Here is a 23,154-nt window from a genome sequence, read left to right as displayed (position 1 = left end):
AGCTTGACATGTATGGGCAGTCTATTCCAGAGTATGGGGAGTTTCTGGGTCAGGCACCTATCCCTCCAGCATGTTTTGTTAATTGTGATGACCAGGTTTAGATCCCTGGAGCATGTGGCTCTGAGGGATTGGGATTTCTTTAAGTGTAGCATGTCTATCAGCTCTGGGTTTGACATGGCCTTGTATGTTAAGCAGAGATTGTCTCTGAGTAGACGATATGCGACAGAGTATAGCTGGAGTTTTTTTTATATGGTCAGTTTAGGACATCTGCTTTAGGCCTGTGATTCTTTTAGTGAGGTATTTCTGTGGCCTTTCCAATTGTTGCAGATGTCTTATGAGGTACATACTGAAAAAGGCATTGTACTCTATAATGAGTCTAATGAGGGATGAGTACAGTGGGACAATGACCTCCTTTTTTCTGGATGAAAAGTCCTTAGTGATGAGGCGTGCCACATAGAAGGATTTCCAGACTGTTGTGGCTATGTAGTTATCGAAGGTGAGACCACTCTCCACCTGTGTCCCTAAGTCCCTTATCACACTTTTGGTGTTTAGTGTACTGCCACTTATGTCTTAATTCATGGGTACATGTTTTTTACTAAAGGGGATAACTATACATTTCTTGGCACTGAGCTTGAGCCCATGGCTCTGGCACCAAGCATCTGTTTCTGTAAGGCCCTTTTGAAGAATATCCACATAATTTGGGGATTCAATAATGGCTCCCAGTTTGCAGTCATCTGCGAACTTTGTTAGCCAGAGTCCCCTTAGTGCTGGCCTGTCCTTCAGAGAAGTATATACTAAACAAGAGCGGTCCCAGAAATAAACCCTAAGGTACTCCGCTTGTCACTTATCTGGAGCTGGATTTTGAGTTGGCTACTTTTACAGTGTGGGTTCTGTCAGTAAGCCAGTTGGCAACCCATCGAGTGACATAGGGATTAATGCCCAGCTTAGTAAGTTTATCTATGATTCCAGAGTGGGGTAATGGTGTCGAAGGCCTTGGTGAGGCCCAGATAGGCTTTGTGGACCACCTTACCCTCGTCCACAGCTCTGGAGACTGATTCGAAGAAGTCAATCAGGTTGAGGAGACAATATCGGCCCTTTATGAAACCAAACTGGGTGGGGTCCAGTGTTTGTAGGTTGCCAATGTCTGTTTATAAGTTCCATGATAATGCTTTCCATGGCTTTGTAGATCAGGCTTGTTAGACTGATGGGACGATAGTTTCTGGGATCCAAGGTGGATTTCCCCTTGTGGAGTGGGATAACTGTAGCTGTGCGCCAATCATTGGGCACAAAGCCTGAGTTGAGGCTATGATTAAACATGACACTTAGGTAAGGTGCCAGTTCATTTTGTAGTTCATGTAGCCCAGCTTAGTAACTGATTGAACTCTACAGTTCCCTAAAAAACAGTTTATAGGACTGCAAACAGTTTCTCTCAGCATTTAAGCAGATTGAACTCTACAGCTCCCTACAAAACGGAGTCTACAGGACTGCAAACAGTTTCTCTCAGCATTTAAGCAGAGTAGGTTGCACACAAAAAGCATTTGTTAAGCTTTCACTTACAGTGCAGTGTAATTAAGCAGGTCACCATTTTGGGGATCTTTTTCTACTTGAGTGTTTGCCTCCTTCTCCTGTAACTTAAGTAAACTGACTCTTACATTAAGAACTATAATACTTACCTTATAGCTTTAGGACACCTTAGGAAACCTTGTAAACTGCAATAGCCTAACATTTGAACAAGTAACCCTTGTAAAAATTCCCAAAATTGTATGCTGTTGGTCTGTCTTTCCTGCTAAACATAACTGGAATTACAGTGCTGAGTGCAAGTAACATTAAAATTAAAGTACTGAGTGCAAATAACATTATAGTGCTGAGTGCAGATTTTAGACTCTTATATTCAACTTACCTCTGGTGTGGTGTCTTGAGTCAATCAGGGTATCCCCTGTAACCACTCCTACTGCCTTCTCTTTTCCCCACCCCCTCTTTCCTCAAACAGGTTAAACTGCTACAATTCAGTACAGGCATCATTTTCAAATCTAGGTGCTTAGGATTTCCCTCTCTCTTCCCCCCTTGGCTGACCTGGTGTGACTCAGTGTAAGTTTCTTCAGTGTATGGATCTTTTACTGTGTTTTGTGTAACTGAATGAACTGCTGCTAAATTCTGATTCTGCACAGACTGCTCTATTTTATTGCAGAGGCTCTATAAGTAGCTAGTGACTTTACTGAATTTCTGTGGTAATATTTGTGTTTAAACTGAAACTGTACCTAGAGAAAGTGTATAATCAGAGCTCCTACTTGCTGCATGTGTTTTTAATGTTTAAATTGCACACACACATTGAAGAAGTGCTTTTATGACTTGAATAACTTGGGATAGCTATACCTGAAGTGCTTTTACTGGCAATTTTCCAGTTGTACAATTGTGAACAATTGAATTAATTTTTCTGGTATATCTTTAAAATCTGGCAAGTGTTTATTTACTGCATTGCTCCCTTGCTTAGATTTCATAGCTATAAATCTTAGTTCATTCTGAAGTATGCTACTTTACCCCCCACCATCAATCCTTTCTGAATGTATTATTATAAAATAACTGCCTGTTATTGCCTTCATACTTACCCTAGAATCTCTGCTTTTCTCTTTTTTTCCTAGTTGAACTCTACAGTTCCCTACAAAACGGAGTCTACAGGACTGCAAACAGTTTCTCTCAGCATTTAAGCAGAGTAGGTTGCACACAAAAAGCATTTGTTAAACTTTCACTTACAGTGCTGTGTAATTAAGCAGGTCACCATTTTGGTCAGCCATAGGGCTCTTTTTCTACTTGAGTGTTTGCCTCCTTCCCCTGTAACTTAAGTAAAATGACTCTTACATTAAGAACTATAATACTTACCTTATAGCTTTAGGACACCTTAGGAAACCTTGTAAACTGCAATAGCCTTGCTACGTTCGCCCTCGCTGCACTCGGGTTCTCTTCGCTCCCCTCCCTGCCCCCAATTTCCTCCCACCCCCAGTACCTCTAAATTTATAGTACTATAGCCACTCCCCCACTTTCTAGATCCTATCTGCTTTCATCTGGGATAATTCCTCCCATCCCCATTCTTCTACCTACATTTCAATAGCACCTATTAGCTTTCATCTGGCATTCTCCCATCCCCCTTCTAGTACCTTTACCCCACCAATCTATCTTCTGGTGTTGCATCACCAGGTAAAATAGTTCCTTAACTCACTAGCTGAATCACAGATAATGATATACTCCTCTTTACCACCCCTCTTGTTCGCACCATACCTCCTTACCGTGTATGAAAACCAGTTTCTCACGGGATTTCAGGTCCCGAAAGGCCATACTATCACCCCAGCTGTAAATCCTCCCACCTTCAACCATACTTACAGTACCAGGTCCTATCCAACATCTTGTTCAGTCTATCAACATCTCAACCCCAGGCACATTAGCTCTAGATACAAACACTACTACAAACTAATAAACAAATTCCTGAAGTTAATCACCAAGTATAGACTTAACTTAATACTTGGTGGTGATATTCACCCCAACCCTGGCCCACCCACTTCAGATACACATACCCCCTCTACTTGCAATCTAAGCTACAAACCTATAATTAATAGGCCACCGAACGCTCTCCTAGCCTGTCATCTCAATATTAGAAGCATTAATAACAAGGTACATGAATTGCATGCACTTCTGGATGTTCACTCCCGGGATTCTCTGTTTATCTGAAACCTGGTTAAAACCTAACACTACAGACAATGAAGTGTTATCACCTGGGTACAACATACACAGGCTGGATCGTGCTTCGAGGAAGAGGTGGGTGGGGTAGCTGTACTCTATAAATCTGAGTTGAATGTCACCATAGATGTAATACAACCACCTCAGATTAATAACTCGGAGATTCTTGCCACCAAATTGCAACTTAATAAAAATAAATGCATTAATATCATCTGTATGTACATACCCCAAGGTAACAATATATCTACACTTGAAGATATCCTGCACTGGCTATCATGTCACTACCCCCAAGAAACCCTACTACTTGAAAACTTTAACATAGACTGGGGCACCTGTTCCTCAGAATCCCCAACCACCCATATTAACCTGCATGCATTTACACAAATCATATCCACCCCTACCAGGATAGGTAAACCCAACCAAAAAGAAAGCACACTTGACTGGGTACTCATAAATAGTCACCCCCAACTGTACACCTCTGGTACCCTCCCTGATGGCCTAAGCGATCACCTTCTCACATATGTAATTAAGCACAAAGCCATTAATTCCCAACAACCCTTACTCAGAAAGGTTAGAAACAATATAAACTTTGACCCTGCCAAATTCCAACAAGAACTAAACTCATGTAATTGGTCTATTCTAAAACACCTTCCCTTAGAGGAAGCAGTAGCATACTTTAACAACAAATTCCTTGAGATCCTTGATTTGCATGCACCTGTTCGTTCAAAGAGAACAAAGGCGAAAACTGCACCATGGCTTTCTAAAGAGTCTAAACTCAAAATTACCCTTAGAAACAAAGCATGGGCTTTATGGAGTTCTTCTAAAGACCCCCAAGATCACATTAAATACAGGCAATCCAGGAACAAAACTAAAAAATCCATTTTACAAGCCAAAAACAATACTACTGTAATTTACAGACAGTAAATCAAAATAACCCTCAGAAGTTTTGGGCAGGATTAAATAATCTACTACATTCTGGACAAACTTCAACCCCAATCCCTGTTGCTACTATTGATAAAACTCCTGAAGATGTTTCTAACAGTTTTAACCGATTCTTTACTGAGACAATTCAAGCCCTAGGTAGCCAACTACCTCCTAGCTCCCCTGGTCCTGAAAGTAGCACCCCTAGAAACCTACTCGCATTCAGCTTCCAACCAGTTACCACTTCACTTATCCTTACCTTGATCAAAAAATTAAAACCCACTACACTTTCTGCTGATCAAATCCCTGCCGAGTACCTACAAAAATCAGCTGATGCTATAGCTTACCCCGTCTCAATACTAATCAATCGAACCATAGTAGAATCTAAAATTCCCACCATCTGGAAAATATCATATGTAATCCCACTTCACAAAGGAGGCAGCTCTACTGAATTCTCCAATTATTGGCCAATAGCTATACTCGCTCCACTTGCAAAGATTATGAAAAAATGTATTCATAGACAACTCATACACCACCTAATCCAGAATCACCTTATGGCAGACACTCAGCATGGCTTCCGTCCTCATCACAGCACTATTTCAGCCCTCCTAGCCTTTACCAACACCATAAACCATAATCGCAACAATAATTATATATCCTCAGCCCTCTTCTTGGATCTTTCCAAGGCATTCGATATGGTTGATCACCAAATTTTAATCCGCACCCTGCAAACATTCTGTCTAGATACTAGAGCCCTTCAGTGGTTTCAGTCCTACCTGAATGGTCGACAGCAGGCTGTCCTCTGGCAAAACAAACTCTCTAACCTTCTACCTAACACCCTTGGAGTACCACAAGGCTCTATACTAGGGCCCTTGCTGTTCTCCATCTTCATTAACGACCTTTATACTGTCATCCCAAAAGTCAGCTGTATCCAATATGCTGATGACTGTACTCTGATTTGCTCGGCCGCATCTCCAGTAGAGTTATGGTCAGCTACCCAGACCACATTTAATACAATAGGAAACTGCCTTTCTGAACATTGTCTGATCCTAAATCCCCAAAAAACCCCTAAAATGCTGTTATTTTCACCAACACGTAGGTCTACTGCTTTCACCTTTACCATAAATTCAAATGATGGCACAATAATCTCCCCTGACCCCTCTACAAAACTATTAGGTATCATCATAGATAATAATCTAAAATTCGACCTACATGTTAACCAAACTATCAAAACAAAACTAGGGTCACTTTACAGAATAAAAGTCTTCCTAACCCCTCCAGCTAAAATTGCCATAGCTCGCTCTCACCTTCTTTCAGCCCTTCTGTATGCATCCCCTCTACTCTTGAATTTAAACAAGACTGTCCTTAACAAACTCTCAACTTGCTAAAACCACATTGCCAGATTTACCACTGGGCTGCCATTTAGGACACATCACTGCATCAATCTAAATCAGCTTGGGTGGCTTGAACTACCCAGCCTAATCCAGTATAACCAACTGATTATGGCCTATAAAATCCTCTATAATCCGGACAATACTCCTGCACTTAAAAATATTATCACCCCCTATAACAATCCTAGACCGCTTCGATCCTCTAACAAACTACTAATTCAGACTAGCAAAATTAATAACACAGCTGGTGACTCTCTCTTTGCAAACTCTGTAAGTAGATCCTGGAACTTTCTTCCAGCTGATATTACCTTACTTTCCACCTTAGGTCAATTTAAAACTAGACTCAAACAACATTTGTCACTTAACTGGCTATGTCACTGTATCAAGCCTGGCTAACTCTCTCTAGAATGTGTAAAAATCTGTTAACCATTTTACTGTGTAATTTAATTTAATCCTGATTTATGCTCGGGATTAACTCTAACCTGTGGAACTTGTTTAACTTGCTTACTTATGTAATCTCTGTAAATAGTCTGTTTGTAATATGTAATGCTGGTATTATGTATTATGTAATGCTATATCTGCTTACCCTTGGAGCTTTTCTCCCCGGGCCTCCGCTGAAAATGGACATGCATCCAGTTGGACTATCCCAGTCAACAAATGTAAAATAAAAAAATTAAAAAATAAATGTAGTACACAGCCTAGAATGTTGTCTGGTCCCATGGATGCTGTATTCTTAGCTTTGGAGAGTTTGTTTTTTACCTGTGTGGTTGTGATTACTGGAATTTGGCAATCTTTTGGTATTGAGATGGGCCCTTTAATGGGTGAGAGGGGGGGTGAATATGGCACTGAATTGATCTGCCAGGATATTGGCAATATCCTTGGGATCAGTATATTTAATGCCATTCTGTTGTAGCTCAGAGCTGATCTGAACATTGCCATTTAGATTCTTGACATAGTTATATAATGCCTTGTGGTTGTCCTTGGAATCTTTGGCAATTTTATTTTTGTGGCATCATTTACTGTTAGCTCTGTGCAGTGCTGAGCAATGTTTCTGAGATTTCTAACATAGTCAAAGAAGTCTTTGCGTTTTTTTTTCACCTGGGTAGCATTTTTTTCTCTTGTCTGGCATGGTGGATTCGATTAGCAATAAGAGTTCATTGTTTAGTTTAGCAAGAGCATTCTTGAGAGCTAGCTTTATTTTTGCTTGTGATGAGATTTTTTTTTCTTTTATTACAGTCTGCTTAGATTAGTAATCCACTACAGAGGTTTATTTGAATTTGGCATTTATTTACTTCTGAGGGGACAGATGTATCTCTGCAACTATTTATTTAAGCAAAGAACTTGGCAGTGTGGGATTCTGCATAAGCAATGAGATCATTGAGGAGGAGGGGGCTTTTGAAGGTATTCAGGTCATCACTCAATTTTAATACATTAGACTTTGCATAACTAACTGGAGGATGTTCTGGCTTCAGTCCTATGGTGAATATGTCTATTTTGTGGTCCACTTTGACCAGGTAAGACATTACAATAGACAGAGAGCAGAACTGTCCCATACTGGTATGGACCAAGCCCAGGATTTTTTCTCCCCCTGTTGAGTTATGGACTAGGTCCAGGGAGCTTGTATTTATGAAGTCAAGAAATCTCTGGACAGGCATGTCTGGAGATGTATACATCTCTCATTAGATGGCGGTATAGGAGAATGATATTTGGCTTGATACATCGGGACCCTATACTGGTCAGGTAGGAGGTATTTGCCAAGGGGGACATAACGGGGTCCTGTAGTTAGTTATGATGTGATAACAGGTTTTGTTTATAGTAAGTTTGACGTGGAGGAATTCCAAGTCATTATCCTATCTAATGAGTCTGGAGGTGAAACTTTTTAAGAAAATAGAGATACCTCCACCTTTTGTGTCTACTTCTAAAGACATGGGCTTGTACAAGTGATAGGCATTGAAGCCCTCCACTGGTGGAGCGGTTTCACTGGTCTTGAATCAGTTCTGTGTTACAATGCATAATATCCACATTTCTGGGGTAAGTAATGTTTGTAGGGTATGGAGACTTTGTTAGGGATCCTAATACTGAGCAGCAGCACCCTAATGTCTTTCTGATTCTGTTTAGTAATGTTGGAAGCTTTAGAAGACTGACTTTGCCTAAAAAAGGCAGTATGGGGGTGGGCAAGGTTTTAGCCAAAATATGGAAGGAAACATTGGGGAGAGGTGCAGGCCATCCCAGGAAAAGCAGTATGGACTGTCTGCCAACTGCTTCCAGGCTGGTATATATTGCATCTGCTTTGAAACAAATCATAATCTAAGCCAAATCTTGAAGTCAATTATTATATGTTCGTATTCTGGCATCATTGTCAGTGATGGTGGAATACTGTTCAAGGCTAGGTTTTTGACTGATTTCACAAGCCAGAACCATCAGGTTGAGAGCCTTCAGTACATAAATTTCCCACTCTACTAGGTCTAGTGCAATGCAGTGAAGTGTAAAGGATTTGGTCCTTAATAATCCATGTAAAATAGCAATGCAAAACCTGGTCCTTCTCCCAATTACAAAAATGCTCAGGAGAACACTGGGGTCAGCTGCATGGTATAAACACTCTTGCATGGCTTGCGTTACATCCTGTTCCTCCTCCACCAAAGATCTAAGAACCTGCTTATTCTCTGCATCACATAATATGAGAGTAAGCCTGTATTCCAGCGGCAGTTTCTTTTTCCGACTTCCATTCACTATAAGTGAGTCTCATTTCCATGCTTCCCATCAGATCTTAGGGCACATGTGGACTGCATGCCACTCTGGTGCAGTACAGCTTTCATGCAAATAAGCTACATAAACAGCTCACTCATGACTATGTCTGGTATTCTGTATGACAACATGACATACCAGGGCAATTCAGCACAGCACTACTAAACAGGTAGCATATCCTAGACAGTATGCAATTTTATTATCAATGTACTCTAAGAAATGCAAGGGGTGCTTGTTGACACTAAGAACTATTGCATTTGCTGCTGTTGATTCTATTTTCAGATTATGCTAAGGGAGGCCAACACAATGAGTGCCATGATTATTATCACGTCTTTATTCTAACAGGTGGGTGACCCTGGATAATACACACCTTCCTTCATAACATAGATGAGGTAGCATGTAGCAATGAGCCAGACAATACAGTAGGTGCTCTGAACATTAGTATTATGCCTATGTTTCATAATAAACTGAGGTGGAGGAGGTATAAAAGTACTTTTTGTGCAACATTACAGGTTGAGAAGATCTACATCCACAGCACTTTGTAACTCTTCTCTCACAAAAGCTTCTATTAGGTCACCACAAAGGATGTGCAAATATGCATGGCATAACCAGCTTTCAATGGTTCATGATATGCATAATCACATTGAGCCATAGAGCCCTTGCTGGACTGAGCAGTCAATACAGTTTTAATGAACTGACTCCATAGTGACAAGTTACATAAAGATTGACTATATTGTCCAAAGAGTCAAAGTCCTTTTAAGTAATTTAGTTAGCAATAATGATGTCAGCTATAATGTACATTTTGGAAAAAAAGAATGAAGGAATTAATGGAAAAAGAAAAATATCTGGTAGTTAGTGAAGATGATCATGTGTGTGGGCTCCTATGTAGTCCAGAGATTGATTCCTTCTGAATCTTGTTGCCTTTTGTGCGACTTTCAGCAAGTCACTTAACCAGACAGTGCTCTGTGGAAATTGAAAAACTGGGCTGGGCCCCTCAATGGTCTCCTGGACCTTATATCTAGTAACTGCCTATAGACATAAAAAGAAAAAAGGAAGGAAGAAAGGAAGGATTGAAAAAAGAAAGAAAGAAAGACTGAATGAATGAATGAATGAATGAATGAATGAATGAATGAATGAATGAATGAATGAATGGTGGCTTTGTAGGTGGGTAGGCAAAACTCTCACTATATTTCCGATCAGTGTTGAAAAGAGAGGAGGACTTGAAGTGAAGAAGGCAGATATTGCTATACTGGACCACAAATTATGGGCTGTCAGATGCTACAGTGCATTCTGAAAGGGAATAGTCAGATGCTTCTTGGAAAGTGAAATGAATTACAGAAATTAAAGAATGAACTGGTAACTAAAGAAGCAATGCTTAAATCATGTTTTATGTGCATATTATGTGTTGGATTACATTGTGGAACTGCTCTTTGTGACAAAACCTTGATGTTTGCTTACTGCTTTCATTTTAATAGCAACAGGCAACAGCTGCCTGACTTTTGTGAAAAGTCACATTAATTACTTTTGTAAATGAAGCATGTACTTTCCTTCAAGAATAAAACAAATAATTATTTTACACTAACTGTGCTCAATTGTGCTGACAGTTTGTTTGAAGTTAATCACACTCAAGTAGTGTGCATATGTGTTTTCATAGTTTCTTACTGACAACAAGAATATATCTTTTTTTAATATCTGAAAGACTACTTATATAAAAATTGAGAAAAGCAGCTCTAAAACTGACTGGTTTGGAATTCCTTAACAATGCAATAAAAACCCGCTTAATGAAGACTTTGAACAAATAAAATAACAAAAACTTCAATAACTATAGCTATATTTATCTCATTTGAATGCTATCTTTTTCTACTGTGCCAAACCTCTTGCATCTAGGATGCCCAGCAAAATATATGAATGTCTTCCAAGCAAGCTATCGCTGCTTTCCTTTTAAGAAGGGTCACCACCAGTATTTGTGGCAGACACATGTAGAGTCCATCTTTGCCCCAAATGGAACTACGTATGAACATTCAGTTTCCATAGGATAAGATTTATAAGCATGGCCTTTTGAATCTTGTTTTTCATCTTCCAGTTTTTCTTTTTTCATCTCTAATGTTGAGAATAACACAGCATGCATGCTTGCTGAGTCAGACAAGAACAAGAGAAGCCCTGTAGCTCTCAGCCAAGCATGTCCATCACAGTTATCCTATATCATAACCTAGTCTACTGAGAGGAAAATGTTAGAGATGTCAACCAATATTTGCTAAGATTCTAATAACCAGAAAGGCATATTAGATGCAACCCACGAAAAATACAAATGTTGAAACAGAATAACAAAAGACCATTCAAGTCACAGCATTTAAGTAATCCATCCAGATGTCAAGAAAAAACTGTACAATTATTAAATGATTGTTTTCGATTTCCCTTTCAGATGATATTTTGCCCATGACAAGAGAGCTATTTTTAACGTTGCCATTACTAGATGTATTGTATGATGGAGGATGAATCTCTACAAAGCCCAAAAATCAGTGTAAATGAACACGTGGCAAACAGATTACTACAGTAAAGTAAATTACATAATTTTCATTTTTTGTGTTAACTTGAATAAATATATATATGTAACACAGATGTTTACTACTAAACTTTAGTAGAGTGCCATCTCATTGTTCATTGCATTAATAAATATCTATGTCCTTGTTTATCATTTTGATAGATAGCTAATTTTTTATTCGCTATTCCTTATGTAGACACTATGCAAAATAAACTGATTTTCCCAAGATTATATTAGTGCAGACAATAGTATGTGATAAACTACTTACTGGTGATGGTAGACATCTGGATCCCGGCTCAGTCTGGTTTGGTAACCAATATATAGATCATCCCACAGCAAACCATGCTTGACCGCATGCCGTAGGACTCCTATCCGACACTTCACCTATAGAAAACAAACAAACAAAAGAAAAAAAAACATTATTAATATACTGCATGCAAACCAGTGCTGGTTTATTAACCCTGTACAACAAAAAAATTTTAAACTAATCACTTAGGATACAGAAATGAGGACTTTGTTCATGTCTGTTTGATACTTATCTTAACCAAATGTTTATAATAAATTCTTGCTTGACATATTTGCATGAATAATAGTTAATGACTGTTGCACTGTAATAAAATTTATAATATGATTTAGTATTAGTTTCCCTAAGGGATGGTTATGCATATGCCTAGGAGACAGTTAACAACTGTAACTAAATAAAGGCAAATCTATCTTGCATATTGTCTCTTAATACTCTTGTAGACATAAAGAAATATATGACCCGACATATAATGGGGAAGACTTTTGTATATTGTTACATTCATTGTTGTTGAAAGGACTTTATTTTACCAGTCCTGACTGCACCTTTTTATTAGTAATTTACTGTAAACATCTTGGATGTGTTCACTAGTGGTTATCTGCAATCAGGCAGTTTAGGATAGATGTAGATTTGAAATAAATAGAGGTCCAGTGAAGACAAATATCTAGTACGAAAAAATAAAATGGCCCAAAGAAAAATATACTTAACCTTTACTTTAATAGCCCATATAATTTTACTGTTTCTTAAAAAGTCTATTAATTACTGTTAACCATGCCTTGCCTTAAGCATTCTAGTACAATTTTTCTTTATAACTTTGACCATATATGAGAAAGGCAACTACTGCAAACATGGACAGATGGTAATTTTTTTAAAATGCTCCTTGTTCATGCTAATACAATCTAATGATGTACAGCCTACTAGAAAAATCATGAATATCAACTGGAATATTTTGTTAGGTATGCGTAAAGTATATGAAACAGGTGAGCATGATCCTTATTTTGTGCAAAAGATAAGGAGAAATGGAAAATTTCTGTTGGAACATGTTCTATTTGCTTTAATTATGCATAGATTTAATTGTGAAATTATTCTATATTAAAGGCAATTAAAAACACTACATTACTTTAGCTGTGTAACTAAAATTAGTATAAGATGGTGTGACAGAGGTGTGCTCCATTAAGGCATGTATATATGTCTTGAAGTGTTAAGGAATGTATGGTCTATGTTATCTTAGAAGTAGGATGGTTCATTTGAATATCTGAGTGTGTAATGTCAGACATTTTCAGTTGATTAGGCTAGAAATAGGGTGTAAAGTACAGTTGTATAAGAACCTACCATAACAGTAGATGTCCTTCTGATCACTGTTGCAGGATTCCTAACACATGGGTTATCACTGCTTTCATCCAGCCGGGGTACCAAAGCTTTACCTTCCCTGTATCGTATGTCCAATGTGTGACCTGACCTCACAAGCATACAGGTATACGGGCAGATGTATGAGCGTAATTCTTTAGACTATATCCAAGCCAGCATCCTGAAGACTCCTGAGACAGAAAACTGGTTAGCTAGAGGGACATAATATGAAGTGGTAAGAAAGCCCCCTAAGTTCTTTGGTGTTTCCTATGGGATAGGAACTGAGGGAGAAAGAATGAGTAAGAAGAAAATAAAGGTATAGAGGGGAAGGAGGGTGAGAAGGAATACTGCAACAGTGATCTGTAGGACATCTATTGATATGGTAAGTTCTTACATAACTGTACTATATCCAGAATGAAGCCACTGTTGTGGTATTCCTAACATGACTGATTCTCAGCGCTAAAGGGAAAGTAAGACTAGTTGGTTAAAAGTTAGTAGAACTGATCAAGAGGCCAGAAAGGACTGACCTGGTGAAGGCAGCTCCAGACCTTGAAAGGGCATCTATCCTATAGTGTTTACTGAAAGTGTGTATAGGTGACCAGGTGCTAGCGTCCAGGATGGACTTGGCATCCATTCCTTTGTAGAAAGCTCCAGAGGCTGCTACTACTCTAGCTGAGTGAGTTCAAGGACATGATGGCAAGAACTTGCCATAATGGCCTTAGAGATCCAGCTTGCAATGGTTTGCTTGGATAATGGTTGGTCCAGTTTAGAGTCCATGAAAGAAACAAATGGTTGATCACATTTTCAAATGGAGTTTGTTTTTCCAAAATAGATTCTCAGCTGTATGTGAATGTCCAGAGAAAGGAGTATCCTTTCCCTCAGATTTGTGGGTTGGGAAGGAAGGTAGGTAGGTTTATGGCATGACTGAGAGATAGCTCATTCACTACTTTAGGCATGAATGAAGGATTAATCCAGAGGGTCACCTTGTCTTTGTGAAAAATAAGAATGGGAATGGCCATGAGTGCTTGAAGCTCTGAAACTCCCCTAGCTGAAGTGAGGGCCAGATGTAGGATAGCTTTACAAGTGCATAATTTAAGGTTTGTTGATGTTGCCAGTTCAAAAGTAGATAAGGTAAACTTCTCCAGCACAAACCTGAGGTCCCACATAGGGGTAATGGGCTTTCTAGGTGGTCTAAGATTCAGGAAACCCTTTAAGGAATAACTTGACCTAAGATCTAGATATATGTGGAGAAGTGAGAGATAAGCAAGTGGTGATGGCTGACAGGTAGGCTTTGATGTAAAAGTAGGACAGACCTGTATGTAATGGTTCACATAGATATTTCTGAATGGAAGGTACCCCTGATTGGTTAGGGTCCTTTCAATTCATTTGGCACCAATAGAAGAATCTCTTCTATTTGGCTATTTACGATTTCCAAGTGGTGGGTCTCCTGGCTTCTTGGAGAACCTTAATAGCCTCTTCAGGAAAATGTTGCCTACAAGGAATCAGAACCCTATCATCCACAGAGATAGGTTTCAAGGTGACAGACTGGGGTATAGTAACACTGTCCAATGAGTGATGAGATCAGCTTGGTGTGGCATTTTTCAGTACTTGCCCTTGACTAGAAGAAAAAGAAGAAGGAACCAATATTAACAAGTGATTTGTTTCTTTCATGTGAGTCCTTGGAAGAACTCTTGGAATAAGGCATAGTGGAGGGAAGGCATAGAGGAGCATCCCTATTCACTGAAAAGAGAAAACAGTTTGTGTTTTTCTTTGTGGCAAGGCGAAAGGCTTTCTGTGCCAGTCTGCCAAATTGCTAAGATCTGAGCCCTCCTTGCTTATTTATATACCGCAGTACTGTTTTGTTTTCTGTAAACACTCATAGAGTACCTGGTTTCCAGAGATGTCAAAAGACCTGAAAAGCTTGGATGAGGGCTTCATTACCTTCATGTTGACAAGTTTTTTTCAGTAGCATCGCCAGTTATATGCCCTGCACTCATTGGGTACCTGTCCAGGACACAGGTGCCTTGTCCGAGGTAGCTGTGTTTACTTCTTGAATCAGAGCTGGAGGAGTGAAGGGAAGCCCTGGGTTGAGTTTTACTTGATTCTTCCATGGTGTTCCACCATAAGAGTTCCCATCTGAGAGGGTGAGAGCACTGAGATCAAAATGTTTTCGGGTACCACTGGATTTTCCTCATATGCAGTCTGGCTAGGAAGAGCATTGGGATAGTAGCTGCCATGAACCCCAGAGCCCTTAGATTCTACATGTCTGAGCACTGGCTGAGGGAGCCCAGGTTGTGGAAGTAGTTTGTAAGGCTCTGAACTTTCTCTTGAGGTAAGTAGGCCTGTATTCTTTTTGTGTCCAACCTGCAGCCCAGAAGTACTAGGTCCTGAGATGGTTGTAAGGAGGATTTTTTTGTAGTTGACCATAAACCCCAACTGAGATAGGAAAGGAGGGTGCACTGGAAATGCTGCAGAAGTTGTGGTGAAGTAGCCTGGATAAACAGGCCTTCTATGTATGGAAAAATCTGATCAGTGGTGTCAGACACTTTGTGAAAACTCTTGGGGCTGTAGAAAGCAGAAAAGGCAAAGCAGTAAACTGATAGTGAGATGACCCAGTACAAAACCTGGTGAATCTCCTGCAAGGGGCCTGGTGTGAATTGGTATATGGAGGTAAGCTTCCTTTAGATATAGGGATACTAAAAAGCCTAGGGCAGAATAAAAGGAAGGAGAGTGTGGGGGAGAACATTTTGAAAGTTGGCAGTTTTAAGAAGGTGTTAGGTAAGGAAAGATCCATTATGGGTCTCCACTGCCCTTCTTTCCTTGGCACTAGGAAAAGTTTGTAGTAAAGTCCCTTTGCCACAAATGCTTCTGACATTAGCTCTATTGTGCCTTCTGCCCTTAGTTCCTGTAAAATGAGTGAGAGCAGATGAATCTGACAGTGTGGGGGTATGTGATTTAGAAGGGGTATCTTTATCCAGGACATGGTAAGACATGTGTTTTTATGATAGGTAGCACTCATTTGAATGTGGTAATATTTTCCGAGGTGGAGAAAGATTGTGTCAGCCCTTTTGAGAGGGGAAAGGGTAGAACTATGGGTGAGAGGGAAAGGAGGTTGAAGATAGTCACAGAAATTTATCCTCAAAGGGAGGCCACTCAGATGAGGCATCCCTTTGTAGTTTATCTAAGAATCTCTTTCTAGAAGCCTTCCCATGTTTCTGGCTAAGCCTAGAGTCCCTTCTGACAAAAGAGATAGGTTTAGCTGAGTAATTCCTCTGGTACCTTGGTATCAAGATAGACAGAAGCTGCCTTCAGTCCTTTATGGTTGTACCATGCTCTTCAAGGATTTTGAAAAGGTTGGCAGGTTGGATGCCAAACAAGAGAACTGTGTCTAAAGGGGAGTCCACTATTTTTGCTTTTAAGTCCTGAGGAATAGGTTGGCTATGTAACCATGCATACTTATGGATTACAGAGCCTGTAACAGCTGCTCTGGACTAGGCCTCTGCAGTATCTTAACTGCATTTAATGCTGTGTCTGGCCTCTTGTGTAGCCTGATTAAGTAAGAATAGCATTTGTTGTTTTGAATTAGTATTATGCAAATCCACCACTACCTTATTTAAAGAATTGAGAATGGATATAAAGTATATGGTCATCTGGGTTTGGTAATTAGTAGCCCTAAATGTCAAAGAGGAGGACGCATAAACCTTTGTACCCCAGCTATTCATAGTCATTCTTGTCTGAAGGGAGGATATTGGCATTATCAGAAGGCTTATCAGATGATAGGGAAAGCGCAGAAGGGTAAATCGCAGGATTTTTAAACAGAAACATAAGATCAATATCAGGGACTTCATAAAATCTGACTGGTCTTTTGGGAGCCAGAGGCTGAGAGTCAGGGGCAAAAGAAGAGGACTGAAAAGCATCCAAAAAGCCTCAAGAACAGGTGGTATGAGGGAAGGGGCTGAGGCGCCCATTTCCAAAAAGTTGTAGTATATTTTCTGCACTTCTGAGATATTCCTAGGCACCCACTTAAAACACTTCATTATATTTAAGATCATCTCTTCAAAAGAAGAAGAAATGGAGTCCTCATCATCTGAAGAGACTTCACCAGGAAAATGCATTTGAGAGGATTAGGCCAGAGAATGGTGAGAATCAGAAGCCTTCCCTTATCTTTAGGAGAAGACGAATCCACAGCCATCTTTTGAGGGGTGTTGGGAGGGGGTTGACAATAGAAAAAGGAGCCTTCAGAGACAAAATGGCCTTAAACAAACCTTGAGAGAAATCAACCCATTCCTTCTCCCTAAAAGAGGAAGGAGGAGGCTGAGGGGAAGCAACATGTTTTGTTTTCTGACACATTTTTTATGTGATGTCCACCTGTACTAAATATGGTGGCTCATTTCCGTGAGGTACCTCGATTAGTTTGCCTGGGATCTATTCCCTAACCAGGATCTGAGTGACACCATCTGGCCCCTCTGATATGATGATTTGCATTTTACCTCTGTCTACAGAATCCTTATTTGTCAAGGCCTGTGATGCCATACTGGCCTCTAGTGTGTTTTCAGTAGAGGGCATCTATGGAGGAATCAGATGTACTCAGATGTACAGCAGGTTCTGAAACCTCAGCAAGTATGGTGGTGTCAGAAAGGCCTTTTAAGATTTTTCTTAAGTGGTGGAGGTGCATCCGGGGAACTAGAATTCATCATCTTGGATTGTGCCAAGCGTTTGAGATGTTGGGTCTCCAGGAAGGTGTTAAGAGAGGAAAAACAGGAACAAAAGGTCTTAGGAACAAAGGATTGTCAGACAGGGCAATATTTGTAGTTGTGTTTTGCTCCTAAGCAAAAGAGACACTGGGTGTGCAAGTCTTTGTACAGGATTTGCCTACTGCACTCAACATACCCCTGCTAGCTGACATCTAATACTTGTAACAAAAACAGTTAAGAAATATAAAGGAAGGTTCCCCAAAGGAGCACTTATCTGAGTATTCCAAGCAATGGCACCAATGATCAAATGACGATTAGTCCAACAGATAGACAACCTGTGTTTGGGCTGGTTGTGAGATAGTCTGAGGAATTGCAGTTGCACTTCCTTTAGTACAGCCCTTTGCTTTGAGCTGCCACAGGTCAGATGTACTACACTGGGATGGTAAAGCTTATGTATTCTGGCTGGACTATAGCGTTGATAACCCATGTGTTAGGAATACTGCAACAGTGATTTCATCAGGACATCAAAAGAGCACTGGAAACTAGCCTGGGATATAAATATGCTAAAAACTCTCTTTGTCTGTACAATAACTAAAATGGAGAACCAGAGATGATATGGAAGATGATGTTTAGCTGTTTGTAAGTTCTTTGGTGTAGGTAAAGGATTTATGGTGTTAGGCAGACTGTTTCTTTTGCCTTAGAGAAGAGCAATGGTTCCTTTTCAAATTCAGCTTGTGCACCCTCTATAATCTCCAAAAATGGAAATATTGATTTAAAGGACTAAAATACCCTTTTTTGGATTATTTTCTTGGGTGAAGAAAATTGTGGCAAAGTATCATGCTAAGAAAAACACCAGCTTTTGAAAGGACTGAACTAAGAAAGGAACTGTTTTGTTTCTAATCATATGCTAAAGAAAAAAATTCTTTGTCATGCAAAACTGTTAACTTCAGGCTAAATAAATTAAATTACAAGATGGTGCAGGAAAACTAAGTTTAAAAGCAATAACTTTGTCACAGTTGGATATGTATGCAGAATATAACACTCCAGGTGAAGGATGTGTTTATAGCCTGTGGGACCTGTTATGTTCAGAACCATACCAATGTTTAGGAGGAGAAGTGATGAAAATTGTAATGAAATTGAAAAAAAAACCCAGTAATAAATGCACCTGCAAAACATATGAAAAATAGCAAAGGGCATAAGATTATGCTTCAAGTTTTAAAAGTAGGAAACAAGCAAAAATGCCCAACAGTGTGTGTGTTATTGTGGAAATAATGCCTGCCCAGGGGTGATCTGTGGCATTGAGCCTCTGCACCCCTGGAAGGGAATAATTTAACATTATAATGGCTAAGCCCAGCCAAGCCTACCCAGCGTGCTGCCTTAGTCTGGCACGCCGAACGGCGTGCCGCCGCTAAATCCTCAAACTACTTCGGACTTTTTCCCCGTTATCCGGACTTGTCGTTAATGCTATAGAGATAGTTTTAAAAAAGCAGCGAGGATCTCAGAGCTTTTTTTTTAAAAAGATCTTTTGTTAAACTTAAACTCTTCTCTTTTTTAACACATCTTTAATCTAAAAGTCTCTTGATCTAGCATCGAGATTGCTTTTTTAACTCTCGCTATTATAATATATGAGTTTAACATAGCGAGACTTTTAAAAAATAAGCGGAGATCTCCGTTGTTTATTTTTGCCCTCATGTGTTCAAAATTAAACCCATTAGCTTAACAGTAAAGCAACGAGGAACGAGACTTCCGCTGCTGCTGCTTTGCCACTCTGATGTGCCCTGCGTGGCATCGCGGTACATCAGAACTGCCGCTGAACACTAATTTTATTTTTTTAAATAATGGTATTGTATTATAAATAATAACCACTTCTGGGTGTGGTAATGCTGTTAATGCTGGCGGTTGTCTTTGTTATTCCGGCGGCGCCCGCGGGAAAACCACTAACCGTGGGTAAATCCAGCATTAACCAACCAAGCGTCAGTTATTATTATAATAACACACAGCCTAGAGGGCATTATTGTGCTTAGAGAATGGGCTGTCTGTAAAATTGCTGTGTTTTAGTTATTTATTTATTTTTTATCACTATATTTTTTTATATTTTTTATGTAAAATAGTTCCTCCACCTAATGTTTCAAACTTGCTATTGTACATGTTAATGATTTTGGAGGAAGTATTTTACATCCAAAAATATAACACTTTAAAAAATTGCAGCATGTCCAGATTTTTGTAATACCACAAATGAGAAGGACAATACTTCAGGTTTATTGATGACTTGATTTTTATGTGTGAAGAGGGAGAGTCTTCAGTTTTGCTATTTTTAGACCTACAAGTTAATGGTTTTAACATGGGCTTTGATGGGCTACAGGTTGGGAGAAAGGTTGTTTTTTTGGATATAGAATTAGAAGGTATTATAGGACAAAATATACAAACTAGAAAACACAAGAAATTTCCTGATGTAAATCATATTTTAAATGGAAAGAGTTGTCACCCCAAACATTTAATGGAATCCTTATCTTATACCGAATTTCTAAGAATATTTAGACTTAATAGCAATGAGTCCATCTTATGGGAAGATTTAAAATTTAATGGAATCCTTACCTTATACCGAATTTCTAAGAATATTTAGACTTAATAGCAATGAGTCCATCTTATGGGAAGATTTAAAATTTGTTTGTGCTCAATTTTTGAGCAAAGGATATGAACAAAGGGTTTTAGAGGGAGCCCTGAAAAAACTGATTAGACAAACTGAATTTCAGGAAGAAAATAGATTTAAAATACAATAGCATAATGAAAGATATAGCCAGCAGAATAATATTAAACACAGGAGACAATATTTTGTTACAACATTTAATATAAAGGCAAATGGTATATTTAATATAGTGAATATTACTGGGATTTTTTATTAAAAGATCAGAAACTTAAGAACATATTGCAGTATATGCCATCACTTTCTTTAATAAGAGGTAGGAGTATTAGAGATATACTAGTACACAGTCATTTTGAATGCCCTAAAGAGAATTTGTGTACTACTGTGAAAATAGTAGGTATGAGACCATGTGGGAAATGTTCTGTCTGTTCTTTTGTGGTACCATAATTTGATAAAATAAATGCAATTACTTTTACTCCTAGATTAAGTGTTAGCTGTAATACTAAGGGAGTAGTATATGCACTAAAGTGCTTCTGTAACTTGTTCTATATAGGTGAAACTAAAAGGTTATTTAGGTCAACGTTACAGGAGCACTTAAGAGATATAAAAAACAGGAAAGTGGAGAGTCCCATAGCACAACATTATCTGTCATATCATAACGGGAATAATGAGTGTTTAAGGGCTACAATATTAGAAGGCGTGCAAGGATGGGATGACATTGAAATTAAAAATAGATTTCTATATAAAGAAACTGTTTGTATTCTTAAATTTCAAACATTGTCACCTAATGGGTTAAATACAGAGTGTAATTGGAGGGTGTTCCTCTGATTAAAATGTTAATTGGTGTTAATTTGTGTTTTATATATGCATATGTCTGGATGTAATGTTTTATCTCTTGAAGGCTGGTTAGCAGAAGCGCTAAGATCGATTAAAGTTTTACTACTGCGGTCTGTTGTCCTTCTCGTTTGTGGTATTACAATATTACTTGCCTACTTGGTTATGTTACACGTACATATTTTTGGGTCATATGTTTGGTCAACTTCTCATAAAATTTGTAGTTTTCAGGCAATCACTGGGGATTGAAGTCATTAAATAATGGTAGACATTTGAGTTTCAGACTTCATATCCTTCAGAAAATATATGCTAATGGAAACCCTGTTATTCTAGTAACTTTCTAAGTTTATAAGAGTAATTATTAAAATCTGTCCCCATTGTAGGTCCTTCTGCCAAGAGGCTGAGAAGTATGGTCAAGAGGTATGTAAACCTCTTAACTGGTGCTGCTGTTGCCAAGGATCGCTCGATTGCTCTCACTCTTCATTCTGTCTCTCTCACACACACACACACACACACACACACACACACACACACACACACACACACACACACACACACACACACACACACACACACACACACACACACACACACAGTCTCATACTTTTATGCACACATTCACTCACCTATGCAGACAGAAACATAAACACACATACACACATACTTTTCTCAGTTTTATTTATTTTTTACACTCACTAAACAGCAAAAGCACTGCTAGCGAGTATAAGAGATCAATCTCTCTCTCACTCTCATACACGCATACACTCTCAGACACAAACATATATGCACGCTTGTTTCTTTTTTTTTCTTTTTAATTTTACACTTGCTAAACAGCAAAAGTGCTGCTTATTGAGAATAAAATAATACCTGGATTGATCTCTCTGTCACTCTCATATTCACACACAGATGTAAACACATACACACACACTTTTTTTATTTTTATTTTTTTTTATTTTTTATTTTATACTTCCTAAACAGTAAAAGCAATCCTTAACAAACGTAAAATAATGGTGGCCTTTAGTTTTTTTCAGCCTGAGATCCACAGCAGCTAGATATGCTGCTGTGAAGTGGCAGACTAAGTTTTCAGCTTACCAATCAGGGTGCGATCTACAGGTTAAAAACAACACAAATGGCACAACTCAGAAGGCGAATCTTCTACTTTAATAACTTAAAGCGCTTTTCATTTGCACCAAAGCAAACTTCGTCAGAAGTGAAGAAAATTCAGTTCACATAACATGCACAAATTTAATGCACAAATTACTTGTGTGGGGTAGTCCAGTTCCCCTCCATTTGGAAGAACTTGAACTTGTTTGGCAAGTTAGATTAAATGCCTATAAATTCCCAGGACTCAATGACATGTGTTCTATCAGTTGTATACTTAAACGTAAGAATCTAGGTAGATGAGGAAGATGGGTGTCAAGTGCGATTGTAAATCAACTACATATTTAAATGTTTAGTTTTTATGTTTTATTTGTATAAGTATGTAAGTATATTCCGTTTAAAGTTAGATTTTTAATTCAGCATTTATTGTTCCCTTGGAAGCTTATCTAGACTGAATAATTCATGCATTAAATGCAGAGTAACATTTAGTACAATTTTTATAGTAATGTATTTCAACTGTACTGAAGTTAAATAGGTTTATTACATCTTGAAGTTCAACTTTGTTTTACAGGTTTTGGTTTTAATGTGTTATTAGTTAAATGTATTTATATTTACATACTGCTTTAAGCAGTAATGTGGGTTTAATTGAATGGGATGTATGTTTCAATACGTCACTTCCACTTTGTTTTATAAATGTTATGTGAATTGGATTTTCTTCACTTCTAAAGAAGTTTGCTTTGGTGCAAACGAAAGGCGCTTTAAGTTATTAAAGTAGAAGATTTGCCTTCTGAGTTGTGCCGTTTGTGTTGTTTTTATCAGTTTACTTGCAATCTACAGGTTACCCATTCTCTAAACTTCATTAACAGAAAGTGGAATTTAAATTCTTAATTTATATTTTGTTATCC

At 38.6% G+C, this 23,154-nt stretch overlaps 1 protein-coding gene across 1 annotated transcript in view; it reads right to left on the bottom strand.

Moving 5' to 3' along the window:
* Positions 1-23,154, bottom strand: part of LOC122801694 (cytidine monophosphate-N-acetylneuraminic acid hydroxylase-like) — a 700,032-nt gene that overhangs the window by 65,036 nt on the left and 611,842 nt on the right. The window contains exon 12 of the mRNA XM_044071206.1: positions 11,597-11,712. Coding sequence (XP_043927141.1) covers positions 11,597-11,712 — 116 coding nt within the window. The remainder of the gene's footprint in view (positions 1-11,596; positions 11,713-23,154) is intronic.

Source organism: Protopterus annectens, chromosome 5.part0 (genome assembly GCF_019279795.1).
Source record: "Protopterus annectens isolate FY-2018-M chromosome 5.part0, PAN1.0, whole genome shotgun sequence".
In the NCBI taxonomy this organism is placed as follows: domain Eukaryota; kingdom Metazoa; phylum Chordata; order Ceratodontiformes; family Protopteridae; genus Protopterus; species Protopterus annectens.
This window is presented reverse-complemented; position numbering and strand designations above follow the sequence as displayed.